This window comes from Oncorhynchus keta, chromosome 4, assembly GCF_023373465.1.
Source record: "Oncorhynchus keta strain PuntledgeMale-10-30-2019 chromosome 4, Oket_V2, whole genome shotgun sequence".
In the NCBI taxonomy this organism is placed as follows: domain Eukaryota; kingdom Metazoa; phylum Chordata; class Actinopteri; order Salmoniformes; family Salmonidae; genus Oncorhynchus; species Oncorhynchus keta.
This window is the reverse complement of record NC_068424.1, coordinates 50,051,264-50,067,445: the sequence shown is the minus strand read 5'-3', so window position 1 is coordinate 50,067,445 and position 16,182 is coordinate 50,051,264. Positions and strand designations below refer to the sequence as shown.

Sequence of the window (16,182 nt, the reverse complement as noted above, 5' to 3'; positions counted from 1 at the left end):
TTGACCAGTTTCGGTGTATTGAGCCAATGACACTGATTAAAAATCAAATCCAAATCAAATGTTATTGGTTGCGAACACATATTTAGTAGATATCGCAGGTGCAACAAAATACTTGTGTTTCTAGCTCCCACAGTGCAGTATACCTAACAATACACACAAGACTCCGGAATACAAATATATATAACCTATATATATGTAACGGATGTGAAACGGCTAGCTTAGTTAGCGGTGCGCGCTAAATAGCGTTTCAATCGGTTACGTCACTTGCTCTGAGACCTTGAAGTAGTAGTTCCCCTTGCTCTGCAAGGGCCGCGGCTTTTGTGGAGCGATGGGTAACGATGCTTCGTGGGTGACTGTTGTTGATGTGTGCAGAAGGTCCCTGGTTCGCGCCCGGGTATGGGCGAGGGGACGGTTTAAAATTATACTGTTACATATACAAATGTATGTGGACACCCCTTCAAATTCGTGGATTTGGCTATTTCAGCCACACCTGCTGTTGACAGGTGTATAAAATCGAGCACACAGCCATGCAATCTCCATAGACAAACATTGTCAGTAGAATGGTCTTACTGAAGAGCTCATTGACTTTCAATGTGGCACCTTCATAGGATGCCTCCTTTCCAACAAGTCAGTTTGTAAAATATCTGTCCTGCTGGAGCTGCCCCTGGTCAACTAAGTGCTGTTATTGTGAAGTGGAAACGTCTAGGAGAAACAATGGCTCAACCACGAAGTGGTGGGCCACACAAGCTCACAGAACGGGACTGCAGAGTGATGAAGAGCGTAACGCGTAAAAATCATCTGTCCTCGGTTGCAACACTCACTACAGAGTTCCAAACTGCCTCTGGAAGCAACGTCAGCACAATAACTGTTCGTCTGGAGCTTCATGAAATGGGTTTCCATGGCCGGGCAGCCACACATAAGTCTAAGTTCACCATACGCAATGCCAAGCGTCGGCTGGAGGGGTGTAAAGCTTGCCTCCATTGGACTCTGATGCAGTGAGTGATGAATCACGCTTTACCATCTGGCAGTCCGACGGAAGAATCTGGATTTGGCGGATGTCTGGAGAACGCTTCCTGCCCTAATTTATAGTGCCAACTGTAAAGTTTGGTGGAGGAGGAATAATGATTTGAGGCTGTTTTTTATGGTTCCGGCCAGGCCCCTTAGTTCCAGTGAAGGGAAATATTAACGCTACAGCATACAATGATATTCTAGACAATTCTGGGCATCCAACTTTGTGGCAACAGTTTGGGGAAGGCCTTTTCCTGTTTTAGCATGACAATGCCCCCGTGCCCAAAGCAAGGTCCATACAGAAATGGTTTGTTGAGATCGGTATGGATGAACTTGACTGGCCTCCACAGAGCCCTGACCTCAACCCCATCAAACACCTTTGGGATTAATTGGAAAGCCGACTGCGAGCCAGGCCTAATTGCCCAACATCATGGGAGGGACCAACTCCATATTAATGCCCATGATTTTGGAATGAGATGTTTGACGAGCAGGTGTCCACAAACATTTGGTCATGTAGTGTATATCCAGTACCAGTCAAAAGTTTGGACACACCTACTCATTCCAGGGTTTTTCTTTATTTTTACTATTTTCTACATTGTATAATATTAGTGTAGGCAGCAAAAATATGAAATAACACATATGGAATCATGTAGTAAAAAAAAAGTGTTAAGCAAATCCAAATATTTGTTAAATTTGAGATTCTTCAAAGTAACCACCCTTTGCCTTGATGACAGCTTTGCACACTCTTGGCATTCTCTTAACCAGCTTCATGAGGTAGTCACCTGGAATGCTTTTCCCACAATCTTGAAGGAGTTTGCACATATGCTGAGCACTTGTTGGCTGCTTTTCCTTCCCTCTGCTGTCCAACTCATCCCAAACCATCTCATTTGGGTAGAGGTCGAGTGATTTGTGGAGGCCAGGTCATTTGATGCAGCACTCAAATAGGCCTTACACAGCCTGGAGGTGTGTTTTGGGTCATTGTCCTGTTGAAAAACAAATGATAGTCTCACTAAGATGGGATGGCGTATCACTGCAGAATGCTGTGGTAGCCATGCTGGTTAAGTGTGCCTTGAATTCTAAATAAATCACTGACTGTGTCACCAGCAAAGCACCATCACACCTCCTCCTCCATGCTTCACGGTGGGAACCACACATGTGGAGATCATCCGTTCATCTACTCTGCGCCTCACAAAGATACAGCGGATGGAACAAAAACTAAAATTTGGACTCATCAGACCAAAGGACAGATTTCCACTGGTCTAATATCCATATGGCTCGTGTTTCTTGACCCAAACAAGTTTCTTCTTCTAGTAGTAGTGGTTTCTTTGCAACAATTCAACCATGAAGGCCTGATTCACGAAGTCCCCTCTGAACAGTTGATGTTGATATGTCTTTTACTTGAACTCAGTGAAGCATTTATTTCGGCTGCAATTGCCGATTTCTGAGGCTGGTAACTCTAATGAACTTGTCCTCTGCAGCAGAGGTAACTCTGGGTCTTCCTTTCCTGTGGTGGTCCTCATGAGACCCAGGCATTTATCATAACGCTTGATGGTTTTTATGACTACACTTGGGGGGAAAAATAAAGTTCTTGACATTTTCCAGATTGACTGACCTTCATGTCTTAAAGTAATGATGGCCTGTCTATTCTCTTTGCTTATTTGAGCAGGTCTTGCCATAATATGGACTTGGTCTTTTACCAAATAGGGCTATCTTCTGTGTACCAACCCTACCTTGTCACAACACAACTTATTGGCTCAAACGCATTAAGAAGGAAAAAAATTCCACAAATTAACTTTTAACAAGGCAAACCTGTTCATTGAAATGCATTCTATGTGACTACCTCAGGAAGCTGGTTGAGAGAATGCCAAGAGTGCAAAGCTGTCATCAAGGCAAAGGGTGGCTACTTTGAAGAAACTAAAATATATTTTGATTTGTTTAACACTTTTTTGGTTACTACATGATTCCATATGTGTTATTTAATAGTTTTGATGATGTCTTCACTATTCTACAATATAGAAAATAGTACAAATAAAGAAAAACCCTTGAATGAGTATGTATGTCCAAACTTTTGACTGATAATGTATGTATGTATGTATGTATGTATGTATGTATGTATGTATGTATGTATGTATGTATGTATGTATGTATGTACAGTTGAAGTCGGAAGTTTACATAAACTTAGGTTGGAATCATTAAAACTCATTTTTCAACCACTCCACAAATGTATTGTTAACAAACTATAGTTTTGGCAAGTCGGTTAGGACATACTTTGTGCATGACAGTTTTTCCAACAATTGTTTACAGACAGATTATTTCACTTATAGTCCACTGTATCACAATTCCAGCGGGTCAGAAGTTTACATACACTAAGTTAACTGTGACTTTAAACAGCTTGGAAAATTCCAGAAAATTATGTGATGGCTTTAGAAGCTTCTGATAGGTTATTTGACATAATTTGAGTCAATTGGAGGTGTACATGTGGATGTATTTCAAGGCCTACCTTCAAACTCGGTGCCTCTTTGCATGACGTCATGGGAAAATCAAAAGAAATCAGCCAAGACCTCAGAAAAACAATTGTAGACCTCCACAAGTCTGGTTCATCATTGAGAGCAATTTCCAAACGCCTGAAGGTACTACATTGATCTGTACAATCAATAGTACGCAAGTATAAACACCATGGGACCATGCAGCCGCCATACCGCTCAGGAAGGAGACGCGTTCTGTCTCCTAAAGATGAACATACTTTGGTGCGAAAAGTGCAAATCAATCCCAGAACAACAGCAAAGGACCTTGTGAAGATGCTGGAGGAAACAGGTACAAAAGTATCTACATCCACAGTAAAACAAGTCCTATATCGACATAACCTGAAAGGCCACTCAGCAAGGAAGAAGCCACTGTTCCAAAACCGCCCAAAAAAGCCAGACTACGGTTTGCAACTGCACATGGGGACAAAGATCGTACTTTTTGGAGAAATGTCCTCTGGTCTGATGAAACAAAAATAGAACTGTTTGGCCATAAGGACCATCGTTATGTTTGGTGGACAAAGGGGGAGACTTAAAAGCCGAAGAACACCATCCCATCCGTGAAGCACAGGGGTGGCATCATCATGTTGTGGGGATGCCTTGCTGCAGGAGGGACTGGTGCACTTCACAAAATAGATGGCATCATGAGGAAGGAAAAATATGTGGATATATTGAAGCAACAGCTCAAGACATCAGTCAGGAAGTTAAAGCTAAAATGGGTCTTCCAAATTGACAATGTCCCAAGCATACTTCCAAAGTTGTGGCAAAATGGCTTAATTAAGGACAACAAAGTCAAGGTATTGGAGAGGCCATCACAAAGCCCTGACTTCAATCCTATAGAACATTTGTGGGCAGAACTGAAAAAGTGTGTGTGAGCAAGGAGGCCTACAAACCCGACACAGTTACACCAGCTCTGTCAGGAGGAATGGGTCAAAATTCACCCAAATTATTGTGGGAAGCTTGTGGAAGGCTACCAGAAACATTTGAACCAAGGTGAACAATTTAAAGGCAATGCTACCGAATACTAATTGAGTGTATGTAAACTTCTGACCCACTGGGAATGTGATGAAAGAAATAAAAGCTGAAATAAATCATTCTCTCTACTATTATTCTGACATTTCACATTCTTAAAATAAAGGGGTGATCCTTAACTGACCTAAAACAGGTAATTTTTACTAGGATTAAATGTCAGGAATTGTGAAAAACTGAGTTTAAATGTATTTGGCTACGGTGTATGTAAACATCTGACTTAAACTGTAAATGGCATCATGAGGGTGGAAAATTATGTGGATAAATTGAAGCAGCATCTCAAGACATCAGTCAGGAAGTTAAAGCTTGGTCACAAATGGATCTTCCAAATGGACAATGACCCCAAGCATACTTCCAAAGTTGTGGCAAAATGGTTTCAGGACAACAAAGTCCAGGTATTGGAGAGGCATTCACAAAGCCCTGACTTCAATCCAATAGAAAATGTGCGTGCAGAACTGAAAAGGCGTGTACGAGCAAGGAGGCCTACAAACCTGAACAGTTACACCAGCTCTGTCAGGAGGAATGGGCCAAAATGCACCCAACTTATTGTGGAAGGCTACCTGAAACGTTTGACCCAAGTTAAACCATTTAAAGGCGATGCTACCAAATACTAATTGAGTGTATGTAAACTTCTGACCCACTGGGAATGTGATGAAAGAAATAAAAGCTGAAATAAATCATTCTCTCTACTATTATTTTGACATTTCACATTCTTAAAATAAAGTGGTGAACTTAACTGACCTAAGACTGATAATTTTTACTAGGATTAAATATCAGAAATTGTGAAAAGCTGAGTTTAAATGTATTTGGCTAAGGTGTATGTAAACCTCTGACTTCAACTGTATGTATGTATGTATGTATGTATGTATGTATGTATGTATGTATGTATGTATGTATGTATGTATGTATGTATGTATGTATGTATGTATGTATGTATGTATGTATGTATGTATGTATGTATGTATGTATGTATGTATGTATGTATGTATGTATGTATGTATGTATGTATGTATGTATGTATGTATGTATGTATGTATGTATGTATGTATGTATGTATGTATGTCATTTTGATTTGATTTATTAGGATTTCCATGAGCCGACACCAATGGCGACAGCTAGTCTTATTGGGGTCCGACATATAGCGAGAAAGACATTACAGACAAAATACTTTACAATTTATATACATTTAAAAATGTTAACATGTAGTGTAATGGTGTGTGTATAGACGGTATATGAATAAGAGTTCAGCAGTAGTTCTATAGAATGAGCCTAAACTACAGTATATACATATATAGTGGATAAAACAGTACGTAAACATGATTAAAAAGTGACCCGTGTTCGAGACTATTTACGTAGGACAGCAGTCTCTAAGGTGGAGTACCGCGTGGTAGCCGGCTGGTAAAAGTAGAAAATAAAAATGCAATGTATGTGCAATTGTCTCTTTTCAGAACGTTTTACAAGATCAAAAAAGGTCAATGCAGTCACAACTTTGTTTCATGTTAAAGAAAAGAACAATCAGATCATCACAGATCATACTAAGTCTTCTATCTGTTTGTTCAACAGCATAGCGTCTTATACAGAGGAAGACCCCATTGCTGCAGACCTGAGGTCAACTACACCTAAAGAATGTTGTGTTAATGAAACACATATGCAGGTAATTTTTGTGCCTGAACACTGACTGAGTGAACTGTCAGCTTCACAGAGGATGCAATGGTGCTTTACCTGGGAGATATTTACATGAGTAGTGAACATGGGCTTAATGTAACTTTCTTGTTATCTAGGTGGATCCCACTCCAATGAATGTAGGGGATGGAGGCACAGTGAGCAGAGAGATCAGTGCTCCGATTAAAGCATCTGCTAGCATGGTGGGAAATCCCCCTCAGACGCTGCCCCCTGAGCTCAGAGGAGATGTGCCCCTCAGTCAGCAAAACAAGACCAGCACAGAAACAGACTGTAAAATGCCAGCCAATGTCTGTTCAGACCCTAGCAACTTCACCCATTGCCCAATGGACCCTACCCCTCAAGAACACAACAATGCTCCAACGTCAGGCCCTCCCCTCATTAGCTCTGACAAGAGAGAAAACAAGAGGTCAGAGGTCCCCAAATCCAAGGCTGATGGTCCTAGGGTCTTTCCCACACATCATTGGCCGTGTGGTACGAATAACAGCTCTGAGGACCCAGTTAACCCGAGCCACAGTGGTGTGACGTCCAATAAGAAACCACATGTTCAGACCCAGTCAGTGATTAGTCTTCCCGCTGGGTTTCAACACTCAACACTGTTTAAACCAGGCCAGCCTGTTACTTTTCTTCCCTCCACTAACTTCTCATCTCCACTCTGCAAAATCACTCTTCCACCCGCATTGGGTCAGATCGCAGCATTGAGAGAAGCCACAGCCAGCCAGTTTCAGAAGGGGAGTCAACCACTAAGCGCAGCTGCTGGTGTTGCGCCACTGCTGCAGACTTATCCATATCACTTCTCAGTGGGTCAATGTCCAGCACCTCAAAAGAAAACACCCAACTCAACACCCAAACTCAAATGTAACTCGACGTCCAGTAGCAAGAGCTCCAAAGCTGGGAGGGAGCATAAATCCACTATCGCCTCAGTCGTGGCCTCTCCCACTATTGCGCTCCCAATACAGCACCCAGCATTAGGCTCTGCCGCACCAACCCGCTTCACGTTGTCTCCCTCCGCTGCCATCTGCTGTGGCCCGACACTGGCCAGCATCACCACTCAGGGCAGGCTGCTGAACTATGTGGAGAAAGACCTTACGCACCGCAGTGCAGACAAGACATCCGTACGCTTTCTAAAACTGAAAGCTCCATCTGCTGCTGATGACCATGCAGTTGCATGCCCGACTGAAGCAAGAGATGTGCCCCTCGACCTGTCCGCCAAGTCGAAGCGTCCAAAAACGGTCAAAGACCCTCCAAACATTGTTGCCACCACAGAGCATCTCCATAACAAAGCACGTCAGAAAGTTGCCCTCCATCCAAAGAGGCCCCATACTGCCACGTATGGCTCTGCCGCGCCATACCCCATCCTACCCAACACCCAGCGAAATGGGGCTCTAAAGCAGGCTAGTAGGCCCCTAACTCATCAGGGTTTGGAACCCAACTCATCCTGGGTCAAAGGTTCCTCTCAAGCCCCCATTAATAACCTCCCAGGAACCTATGTAGGTGTGGCCAGCCCCATACTTGCTTCCACCCTGCGTAGCAAAGATGGGAAGGGATCCTTTGAGGACGAGTTCCAGACTTTCGCTAGACAGGAGACTATCTCTATCATTGACCAAGGGGAACACCTGGTCTCAAGGGGAAAGAAGGCATCATTCATGACTAAGGGCAACCAGCACGTATATGGTATCAAGCACCCTAACAGTACCAGCCCAGCTGTAACACAAAACTGTCCCTCTAAGGGGGCTTTCGCCACAGCTCTGCCCGGCTCTGCCAACTCACACTCTCATCAGAAATCTGGAAGTGTCAAAGCAGCAATCCCATACTCCCTCACTGTCCTCAAGCCGTTATGGCAGCGACCAGCACTTCTTCCTCACCAAGGTGCTTCTGTTCAGAGAAAGGTCATTCAAGGGACTCCCAAGGTCATTCAAGGTCCTCCCAAGGTCAAGGGGGGCACAGGTTCAGATGGTCCCAAATTTCAGGGTACCCATCAAAGCCCGTCCAGAATGGAAGCCGAAAAGTGGGACAGAACCAAGTCCCCCCTGTCCAACCTTGAGTCCATAGTGAAGCAGAAAGCTCTAGAGACCACTGCATTGACTAGCGAGGGATACTGCCATCTAGCACCTGTGGCATCCAGAAAGCCTGAAGTGGTGAGCTCCCACACTGCGGGCCAGGACATATTGTTACATCAGACTGCTGCTTTTGGATGCCCACCTATCAGATCTGTGGAGACCAACGAGACACTTTCCTTTCAAGGGGATTCCACACAAGTTATGAACAAACTTGAGAAAACGAGTGTCTCTGAGTCCAAAGAAAAGAGTACTGAGAAACATATTAAACTGGGGGAGCCGGCAGGTGGCAAAGAGATACAGGTCTCTGCAAACAGCACCAGCCACCCCCGTGCCTTTAGAAGCGGTGGTTCAGCTAACAGAAACAGGATGGACAGCAAATTGGCCCAGGAGTTGGAGGGAGGAACGGTGAAGGAGGAGAATATGGCCCCTACTGGTCTCGCTCCCCGTGCTAAATTGGAGGGGATTGCCCTATCCATCCTCACTGAGCAGTGTGCAGGGGTAGCCGAGGTGGAGAAGACGAATGGAATTAAAGAGGAGTCTCCCACCAAAGCGAAAGCTGCCATCAGCAAACAGAAGAAGCACCCTAGTCCAAGGAAGCCGGCAAAGGAGAAGTCTGCGGCGCCAGTGAAGAAAAAGCACGACCAGGAAGCCACTCCAGTTAAGAAAGAACCAAGTCCCAAAAAGGTAAGTTGCTATTCTGCTGTTGCCCTATTGAGAATTCCATTTAGATGAGTTGCTTTGATTATGTGTTGTTTTCAATGGCATGATTGTCTTTTGTTGGCTGAACAAAGAAAGAAAAACCACTACATTCACACACTTGACTCATCCGCATTTATAACATAATTTTAAAAAATCTGTGAAATATCAACCGCCCGTCAAAACATACCTACCTGTGTTATTGCATTATGATTCAAGTATACTGATTTGAAATACAAAAAAGGCAGTTCAGTGTTTATACAGTCCAGTTGTTTCTCCGTATGCTCTCCATCACCATCCAAGCTTTATGATCGATTACCTGAATGGTCTATTTAGTGCACTCACTTTGTCCCCTGTGTGTTGCCACGGAAGAAACCATGTGTACCTGTACTGGAGCACAGTCTGTCGCTGGTGGAACCATCCCCACACAGGGATGAGGGGGAGAACACTCGCAAGGAGACGAGCAGCCCGACTGATAACAAGCAGGCTGCTCACAACAAACCAGGTAGGTCTGTCTCTTGTGACAGTCTAGAATAGAACTTCACCTACTACACCTCAGCCAAAGATCTAATCAGAAGTCCTTCGTCACGATTCCTCTTGTCCACTTTGTTTTAGAGCGCGGTGAGTGAGTCTGTTTTTGATGTGGGTTCCACAGGTAGCGTGAGCAGTCCTCTCCTCAGTCCCCAGAGATCTGAGACCCCACTCTCCCTCAGCAGCCCTGGCAGACCCAGTAAGGAGCCAGCGTCCTTCGAGAGCTCCACCCCCAGGCTGAGGAGGGGCCGGCGGAGGGCTGATGAGGCTCGGCTGGACGACTGGGGCTTCGCTACTCCCTCTCCTCCACCTCCCTCAACTCCTCCTCCCCCTACATACCCACCCCCCCAGCCACCCCGCCGGCCCAGGGGCAGACCGCGCACCAACCCCCTGCCTGAGAAGGCTGAACAGTGCAAGGCCAGGCCCGTCCCCAGCACTGAGGGAGACACCCCGAAACGCAAGAAACGGAACCGCTGCCGGAACAGGAAGTATCAGAATGGGGAGTATATCACGGAGAAGGACAAGGATGGAGACGGAGAGGGGGAGGAAAGATCTGTCCTCACCAGACAGGGTACTCGATCAGGTACGGTTCACCTGGAAATGAAAAATAAAATAGACAGTGCAGTTGAAGGTTTGTTTGGATGTGGACCTTACACAGTGGGCCTTACACAGTGGGCCTTACACCTTGGGCCTTACACAGTGGGCCTTACACAATGCAAATTTGGGTAGAGTTGAGTGACTGAATATAACTGTAAACAGGATAACTGATTTTGAATACAGTAGCTTCCCCCTATTTCTGCACTATTAATGCACTCTTTATTTTGGATGGCACACTTCAGCAGAGATGGAAGGCATGTTTACTGTGAAGGGGCTAGCCTCATTGTTTGTGCCTCTATAGCTGCCATCCACTACCAAGTGTGAAGATTATACAAGAAGTCTGCCCAAACAAATATTGTGGCTTTATATGAGCCTGTCTGTACACAGCTGGTCATCCTCACCAGCATGAGACCACACCAACATTTACCAACACCCAACATACTGCTTATAAACATTGAGTAAATCTTTTCTGTGTTGTGCTAGATTTGAGGACTGGCATGTACCCACGCCTCAGTGCCACTCTGACCTGTCGTGTCGCCAGCCCAGAGCCTGGTCACAGGAGGCCCTCGTTCACCCGCTCAGGGTCGGTGCGGCGCCCGGAGAGAGAGGCCTGCCCAGAGCCCAGCGACAAGCCCTCTGGGAAGAGGAAGTTCAAGAGCAAGCACTTGAGTGACACAGACGAGCCCAAGAAGGTAGGAAGTTTAGCAGCATCCATCGCAGAGGCCATAGATCTGGATTTTCTGTTTCCTGTCAAACAAATCCTTGTTGTGAGATACAGTGTGCAGTGATGAGCCAAAAAGCTTGGCTCATGGTGCCCCCTTGTGGCACAAATCTGTACTACGTATTTTGTGCTCTGGCAGCTGATTTCCTCCAGCGCAGAATGTGAGGCCGTTCGTCCTTGCTGTCACACTCTGTCACACACGACTTTCTCATTACCCTGTTTTTTTTATGCAGCTCAAGACCAAGCGTTCCAGCTTGGGCAAACGCCCTACCTCTGTGGCAACTGATGATGACAGCCCCAACGCTAAGAAACCAGCAGGCCTCCCGGCCACCCCTAAGGGCCCGACCTCCCCTCCAGCCAGTAAAGGAAGAGGAGGGGCACCAGAGTCTCCTCCTAGCAGACCTGTTCCTCCAGAGGTTCGCCGGCTCATTGTCAACAAGAACGCCGGGGAAACTCTGCTACAAAGAGCCGCCCGATTGGGCTACCAGGTACTGCTCTACTGCACTTTCCCCCTGCCATTACTCAGGTGTGGTGGGCCCTACACCTCATACCAGACCCTAACCCCAAACAGAATTCAGTTTATCAAACATGAATTGACATTACATGTACATTTGAGTCATTTAGCAGACCCTCTTAGCCAAAGTGACTTATAGTTAATGCATTCATCTTAAAATACCTAAGTAGCTAAAGGTTACCTCAATAAGGTAGTTATCAGCAAAGTCATGGCTAGTAGGAAAATACCAGTTCAAGTGTTGTATTTTCTGTAGGATGTGGTGCACTATTGTCTGGAGAAGGATGTGCGGGAGGTCAATCGGCGTGACAACGCAGGTTACACAGCTCTCCACGAGGCCTGCTCTCGAGGCTGGAGCCACATCGTCCAGGTGCTGCTGAAGTACGGCGCCGACGTCAACTGCAGCGCCCAGGACGGAACACGGTGAACTTCTAAGCACTACTGAACAGGCTTAATGAGGATATTGTTTGCCATACACTCCTCAGCTGAAGGGTTATGCCTGCAATAAGTCACTTTCTGGGCTATATCTGTTTGATAAAATATAACATTCAAGCTTGGCTTATATGAGATCCGTTGACGTGTATGTTCGTTGAAGAAGCGAAAAGTAACACATTTGTGCTCTTGTATTTTGTCAGGCCCATCCATGACGCAGTAGCCAGTGATAATCTACCTGTGGTGTGGATGCTGCTGAACCACGGGGCAGACCCCACCCTGGCCACCTACTCTGGGCAGACAGTGGTCAAACTGGCCCAGAGCCCCAGCATGAAGACCTTCCTCAAAGGTACTCTAACCTGTCATCTCCTTAACCTTTGACCCCTGTGACAGACATCACACAATATTGTCACAGATCACTAGCATTGGAGGATTACTCATTTTGTTGATCTTATTGTCATTCATATCAGTGCCTGATGCTGTTTGACATTTCCAGATTTACACCAGAAAACAGACCATTAGATTTTTATTTTACCTTTATTTAACTAGGAAAGTCGGTTAAGAACAAATTCTTATTTAGAATGACGGCCTACACTGGCCAAACCTGGACAACGCTGGGCCAATTGTGTGCCGACCTATGGGACTCCCAATCACGGCCGGTTGTGATACAGCCTGGAATCGAAGCAGGGTCTGTAGCGACGCCCCTACCACTGAGATGCAGTGCCTTAGACCGCTGCGCCGCTCTGGAGCTCACTCAGGAGTCTGTCCTGTTCAGAACGTCACAGGGTAGTGTTTGGTGACCTTTTTTAATCTGACCCTGAATGTTCTTTGTTTCAGAATACTTCACAGACCTGGAGGGGGGAAGTGACCAGGACCCCAGCTTGCCATGGGAATTCTACAGCAGCTCTGTGTTTGGTAAGAAACCTTCGCTTGATTGGTTTCTTTTCCTCACCATTGACCTCTGCATCCACTGTTATCTGTGTTATGACTTGATTAGAATGCATAGTGTATATGTCATGATTAGAATGCATAGTGTGGTTGTTAGGAACAGAACAGTCCACTAGGGGAGCCTTAAGCCCATGGTCAAACAAGAGGCTCTTAGTACTTAGAACGAAGGTGAAGCGAGTTCTCCCGGCCATCCTGAGCTCACGTCACTATTTTTTTTTCAGAGACTGGCCAGGAGGCATGCTGGGACTTCCTGCTCTCGCAGCGGGAGGAGGAGCGAGAGGAGAGAGACTCCGATGGGGACTGTCTCCTGTTTGAATTTTCTTCAGAGCCCCTCTTAACCTGCTTCCATGTCCAAGTGTCGTTAACCCAGGGGTGAGTCAACACCAAAGCAGAAAATCCCCTGACAATGAGTCAACACCAAAGCAGAAAATCACCTGTCAACACAATTCAAATACATAGTCCCAGCTTTTCCACCCATATTCTAGTGCTTTTGTTTCTGCTTGTCATTTTAAACCCAGAAGCACCTTTTGAAATCCTTGCAACCACTCTTCAGATTGTTGGATAGGCTCAGCTAGTTGTAATACAAACCTTATGTTTGTCCCTGACAGCTTTTGCAATTGGTTCCTGTTGACGGATGTTCTGAAGCGGCTGAAGATGTCGTCCCGGATATTCCGGGCGCGGTACCCGCACTTGGAGGTGGTGAGCCTGGCGCGGACAGAGCTGTGGAGGCAGGTGTCGGTCAGCCAGGTGAGCACAGCCTCTGCACAGCCTCAGGGAGAGGAAGAGGAGGAGGAGGACAGGGATGAGGGGGAGGGGCTGGTGGAGCTGGTACGCTGTGTACTGGAGCTACAGGGACTGCTGGGTTCCTCCATTCACATCCTACAGGAGGACGAGGGGGAGGAGGAAGGGGACAGGACGGATACAGCCACTCCCTGCAGCCGGTAGCCCACCCTCCTCTCGCTCTCAGCCCCTCACACATCCAAACTGTTCCTCTACACATCCCCAGTGTCTCAACCTAACCTCCCCGCGAAGAGCAGATCAAAGTAAACCATGTCTGGAGGCGCCGTCGTAACGGTGGTTGTGGCCAAACTCTGGCTACGCCACTGGGAAGAACACGCCTCACTAATGACCTGGGACCTCCACATTGAGGTGAAATGGGGGCCACGGCAGCGCCACCTCGTGGATGGGTGCTCAGTGCTGGAGGGCAGCTTTCAGGTTCCTGTAGGTATATTTCAGAATCCAAGAAAAAAAATCAGAAACCCCCTTTTTTATGATTCTATATGTTTATGTTAATATATGTATATCTTGCCACCAGGGTGAACACATTTGGTTGTAATGTATTTGTGTGGCAAGGGATGGATTATGTTTTAGGATTTTTTTGGGTGTGCGGTTTTGTTCCGTTTGTTCCTTAGGGAAAGCGAATATTTTGGGGTGGGAGATAATCCAAGGCTTTTATCTTGGTGAACTCTTGCGTGCAGCTAAGAGGCTTACAGCCAGGCCAGGCCAGCTAACAGTGGCAGGAAGGCCCTGGGGCCAGATGGTCCCTCCGTTAACCTGGGAGACCCACAGAGAACAGACCACGGACACACACATCTTCCCAGCTAACAGAACCATTGTGATCTAGAATCATGTGGACAACTTTCAGTAAGTGCGAGGAAGTGCCACATGGTATCTGTGGAGTCCAGGGCCCTCTGGTTAACCTTCACTTTGCTGCATAAGACTGACTCCTGGGAGGGATTGGATAGGTATCCTTTTACTGCTCCTTGCTCATCACTCCTCCGTCCTCCTCATTGCGCTACAGACGGACTCCAACGTGCTTTGTGGCGCGTGTGTTTTATTTACACTGTTTGTGCTTAATTTAATGATCATTAATATATTTGGAAAAAAATCTTTGTATGGTTGGTGCTTCATTTGAAATGTACAATTAAGGATTCCTTTATCCTTCCCAAGATTTTTGTTTTTTCCCTTATTGCAAACAGTATTTTAACAAGCAAAAGTACAGTTTTATTGTACTGGTGCTAAGCTAGAATTTGTGTTGACAATCAATGAAGTTTTTGTTTGAAGTTAAAAACCAATAAATTATATTTAATTAAGGTGAAGTGACAGAAATGTAAAGAGAGAGTATAGTTTCATTACCTATGATGGAGAAAGTGGAATACATCTAGTCTGGAGAAGAGGACAATAATGTACTGCTTTGTGTGAGTGCTGTTAAAACAGGTTAACCTTTGATTTGATTCTTTATGAAATCAACCAGAATAAAGCATGATTGTGAAGTATTGTTTGTGGGTATTCATTTCACTCTTCTGAAAGCATACCCATCTAGCACATTTACTTCCTTGGAAGTTGTGGGAATGTACGTTTCTGGTTTCCCATTGGTTCTGGGAACGAAGCCATGCGCTCCCTGACCGGTAAAACTGAATGTTTTTAAAAGTGAAAATTATACCTGTTCTGGGAACGTAATTATTTTTAGGTTGCATCGAGGTTCTGAGAATGTTTTACTATGGTTCCCTGAATGGTTTCCTCTGAGGTTTTATTAACGGTCTGAGAAAAGAAATTATACGTTATTTGGAGGTTTTTTAATAACTTCCTTAACTTGCACTGAATGTTTCAAGTCTTTTTAATAACAATTCTATCTTATTTTGGGTTTACATTTTTTGAACTCTAATCACAGATAGGCATTATGCATGGAAAAACATATTTTTTATTGTAACAGCATCAGTGAGATTCAACCCTATAATCTTTTGTTCACTAACCATGGAATTAGTTCACCGCGCCACCAGGATGGAGCTAGCATGCTACGTTGTTTTTTTCTCCCATACAAAGGTGTTCATTTTATTGTATTTAAACAGACCCCATTTCAAAGGAAACAAGCTCTCATTAAAATCAGGTGTGGCCAATTACTGGGTGCGACCAACACCTGAACACACTTAACAGGATAGAGGGAGTTTTGTTGATACTGAGAACGGAATGTATATGTTTTTAAATAACATTCTTAGAACGTTCTCTGAACATTACTAAAATGTTTTTATGGGAAGCTTTCTTATCATTCTCTGAATAATTTATGAACATGACTTGAAATAGAACCATGAGGACATGTTATGCTGAAGTACTGAAATTCAACACAGAAGAACATCTTTAAGAAACATTCTTGGAACAATTTGAGAACATTACTTTTAAATAGAACCATAAGGAAACCTTTTGGAAACATTATGCTGAAGTACTGAAATTCCCACTGAAAAACGTTGTTTCTTAACGATCTCTGAACTATTTCAGAACATTCCCAATGTCAAACCAGTTGGAGAACGTTCCTAGAACATTACCAAAATTGAAATGAAATGTAACTATGTTTGAACTCTAAGGAAATGTTCTGTTAAAGTAATAAATACCAAGAAAATATGCTGAGAATGTTCCAAAGCCAAGCAACTATCCTGCACCATTCCCAGGAAG

The 16,182-nt window shown here is 44.9% G+C and overlaps 1 protein-coding gene across 5 annotated transcripts in view; it reads left to right on the top strand.

Moving 5' to 3' along the window:
- Positions 1 to 15,011, top strand: part of LOC118376679 (BCL-6 corepressor-like protein 1) — a 50,406-nt gene extending 35,395 nt beyond the window's left edge. For all 5 annotated transcript variants that reach the window (XM_052509007.1, XM_052509016.1, XM_052509015.1 and 2 more), the window contains exons 2-12: positions 6,123 to 6,213; positions 6,341 to 8,983; positions 9,368 to 9,504; positions 9,655 to 10,109; positions 10,607 to 10,815; positions 11,078 to 11,332; positions 11,612 to 11,778; positions 11,991 to 12,136; positions 12,625 to 12,702; positions 12,957 to 13,107; positions 13,344 to 15,011. In XM_052509007.1, the coding sequence (XP_052364967.1) occupies positions 6,123 to 6,213; positions 6,341 to 8,983; positions 9,368 to 9,504; positions 9,655 to 10,109; positions 10,607 to 10,815; positions 11,078 to 11,332; positions 11,612 to 11,778; positions 11,991 to 12,136; positions 12,625 to 12,702; positions 12,957 to 13,107; positions 13,344 to 13,680 (4,669 nt within the window). In that variant the 3' untranslated portion in view covers positions 13,681 to 15,011. The remainder of the gene's footprint in view (positions 1 to 6,122; positions 6,214 to 6,340; positions 8,984 to 9,367; positions 9,505 to 9,654; positions 10,110 to 10,606; positions 10,816 to 11,077; positions 11,333 to 11,611; positions 11,779 to 11,990; positions 12,137 to 12,624; positions 12,703 to 12,956; positions 13,108 to 13,343) is intronic.
- Positions 15,012 to 16,182: the final 1,171 nt, after the last annotated feature.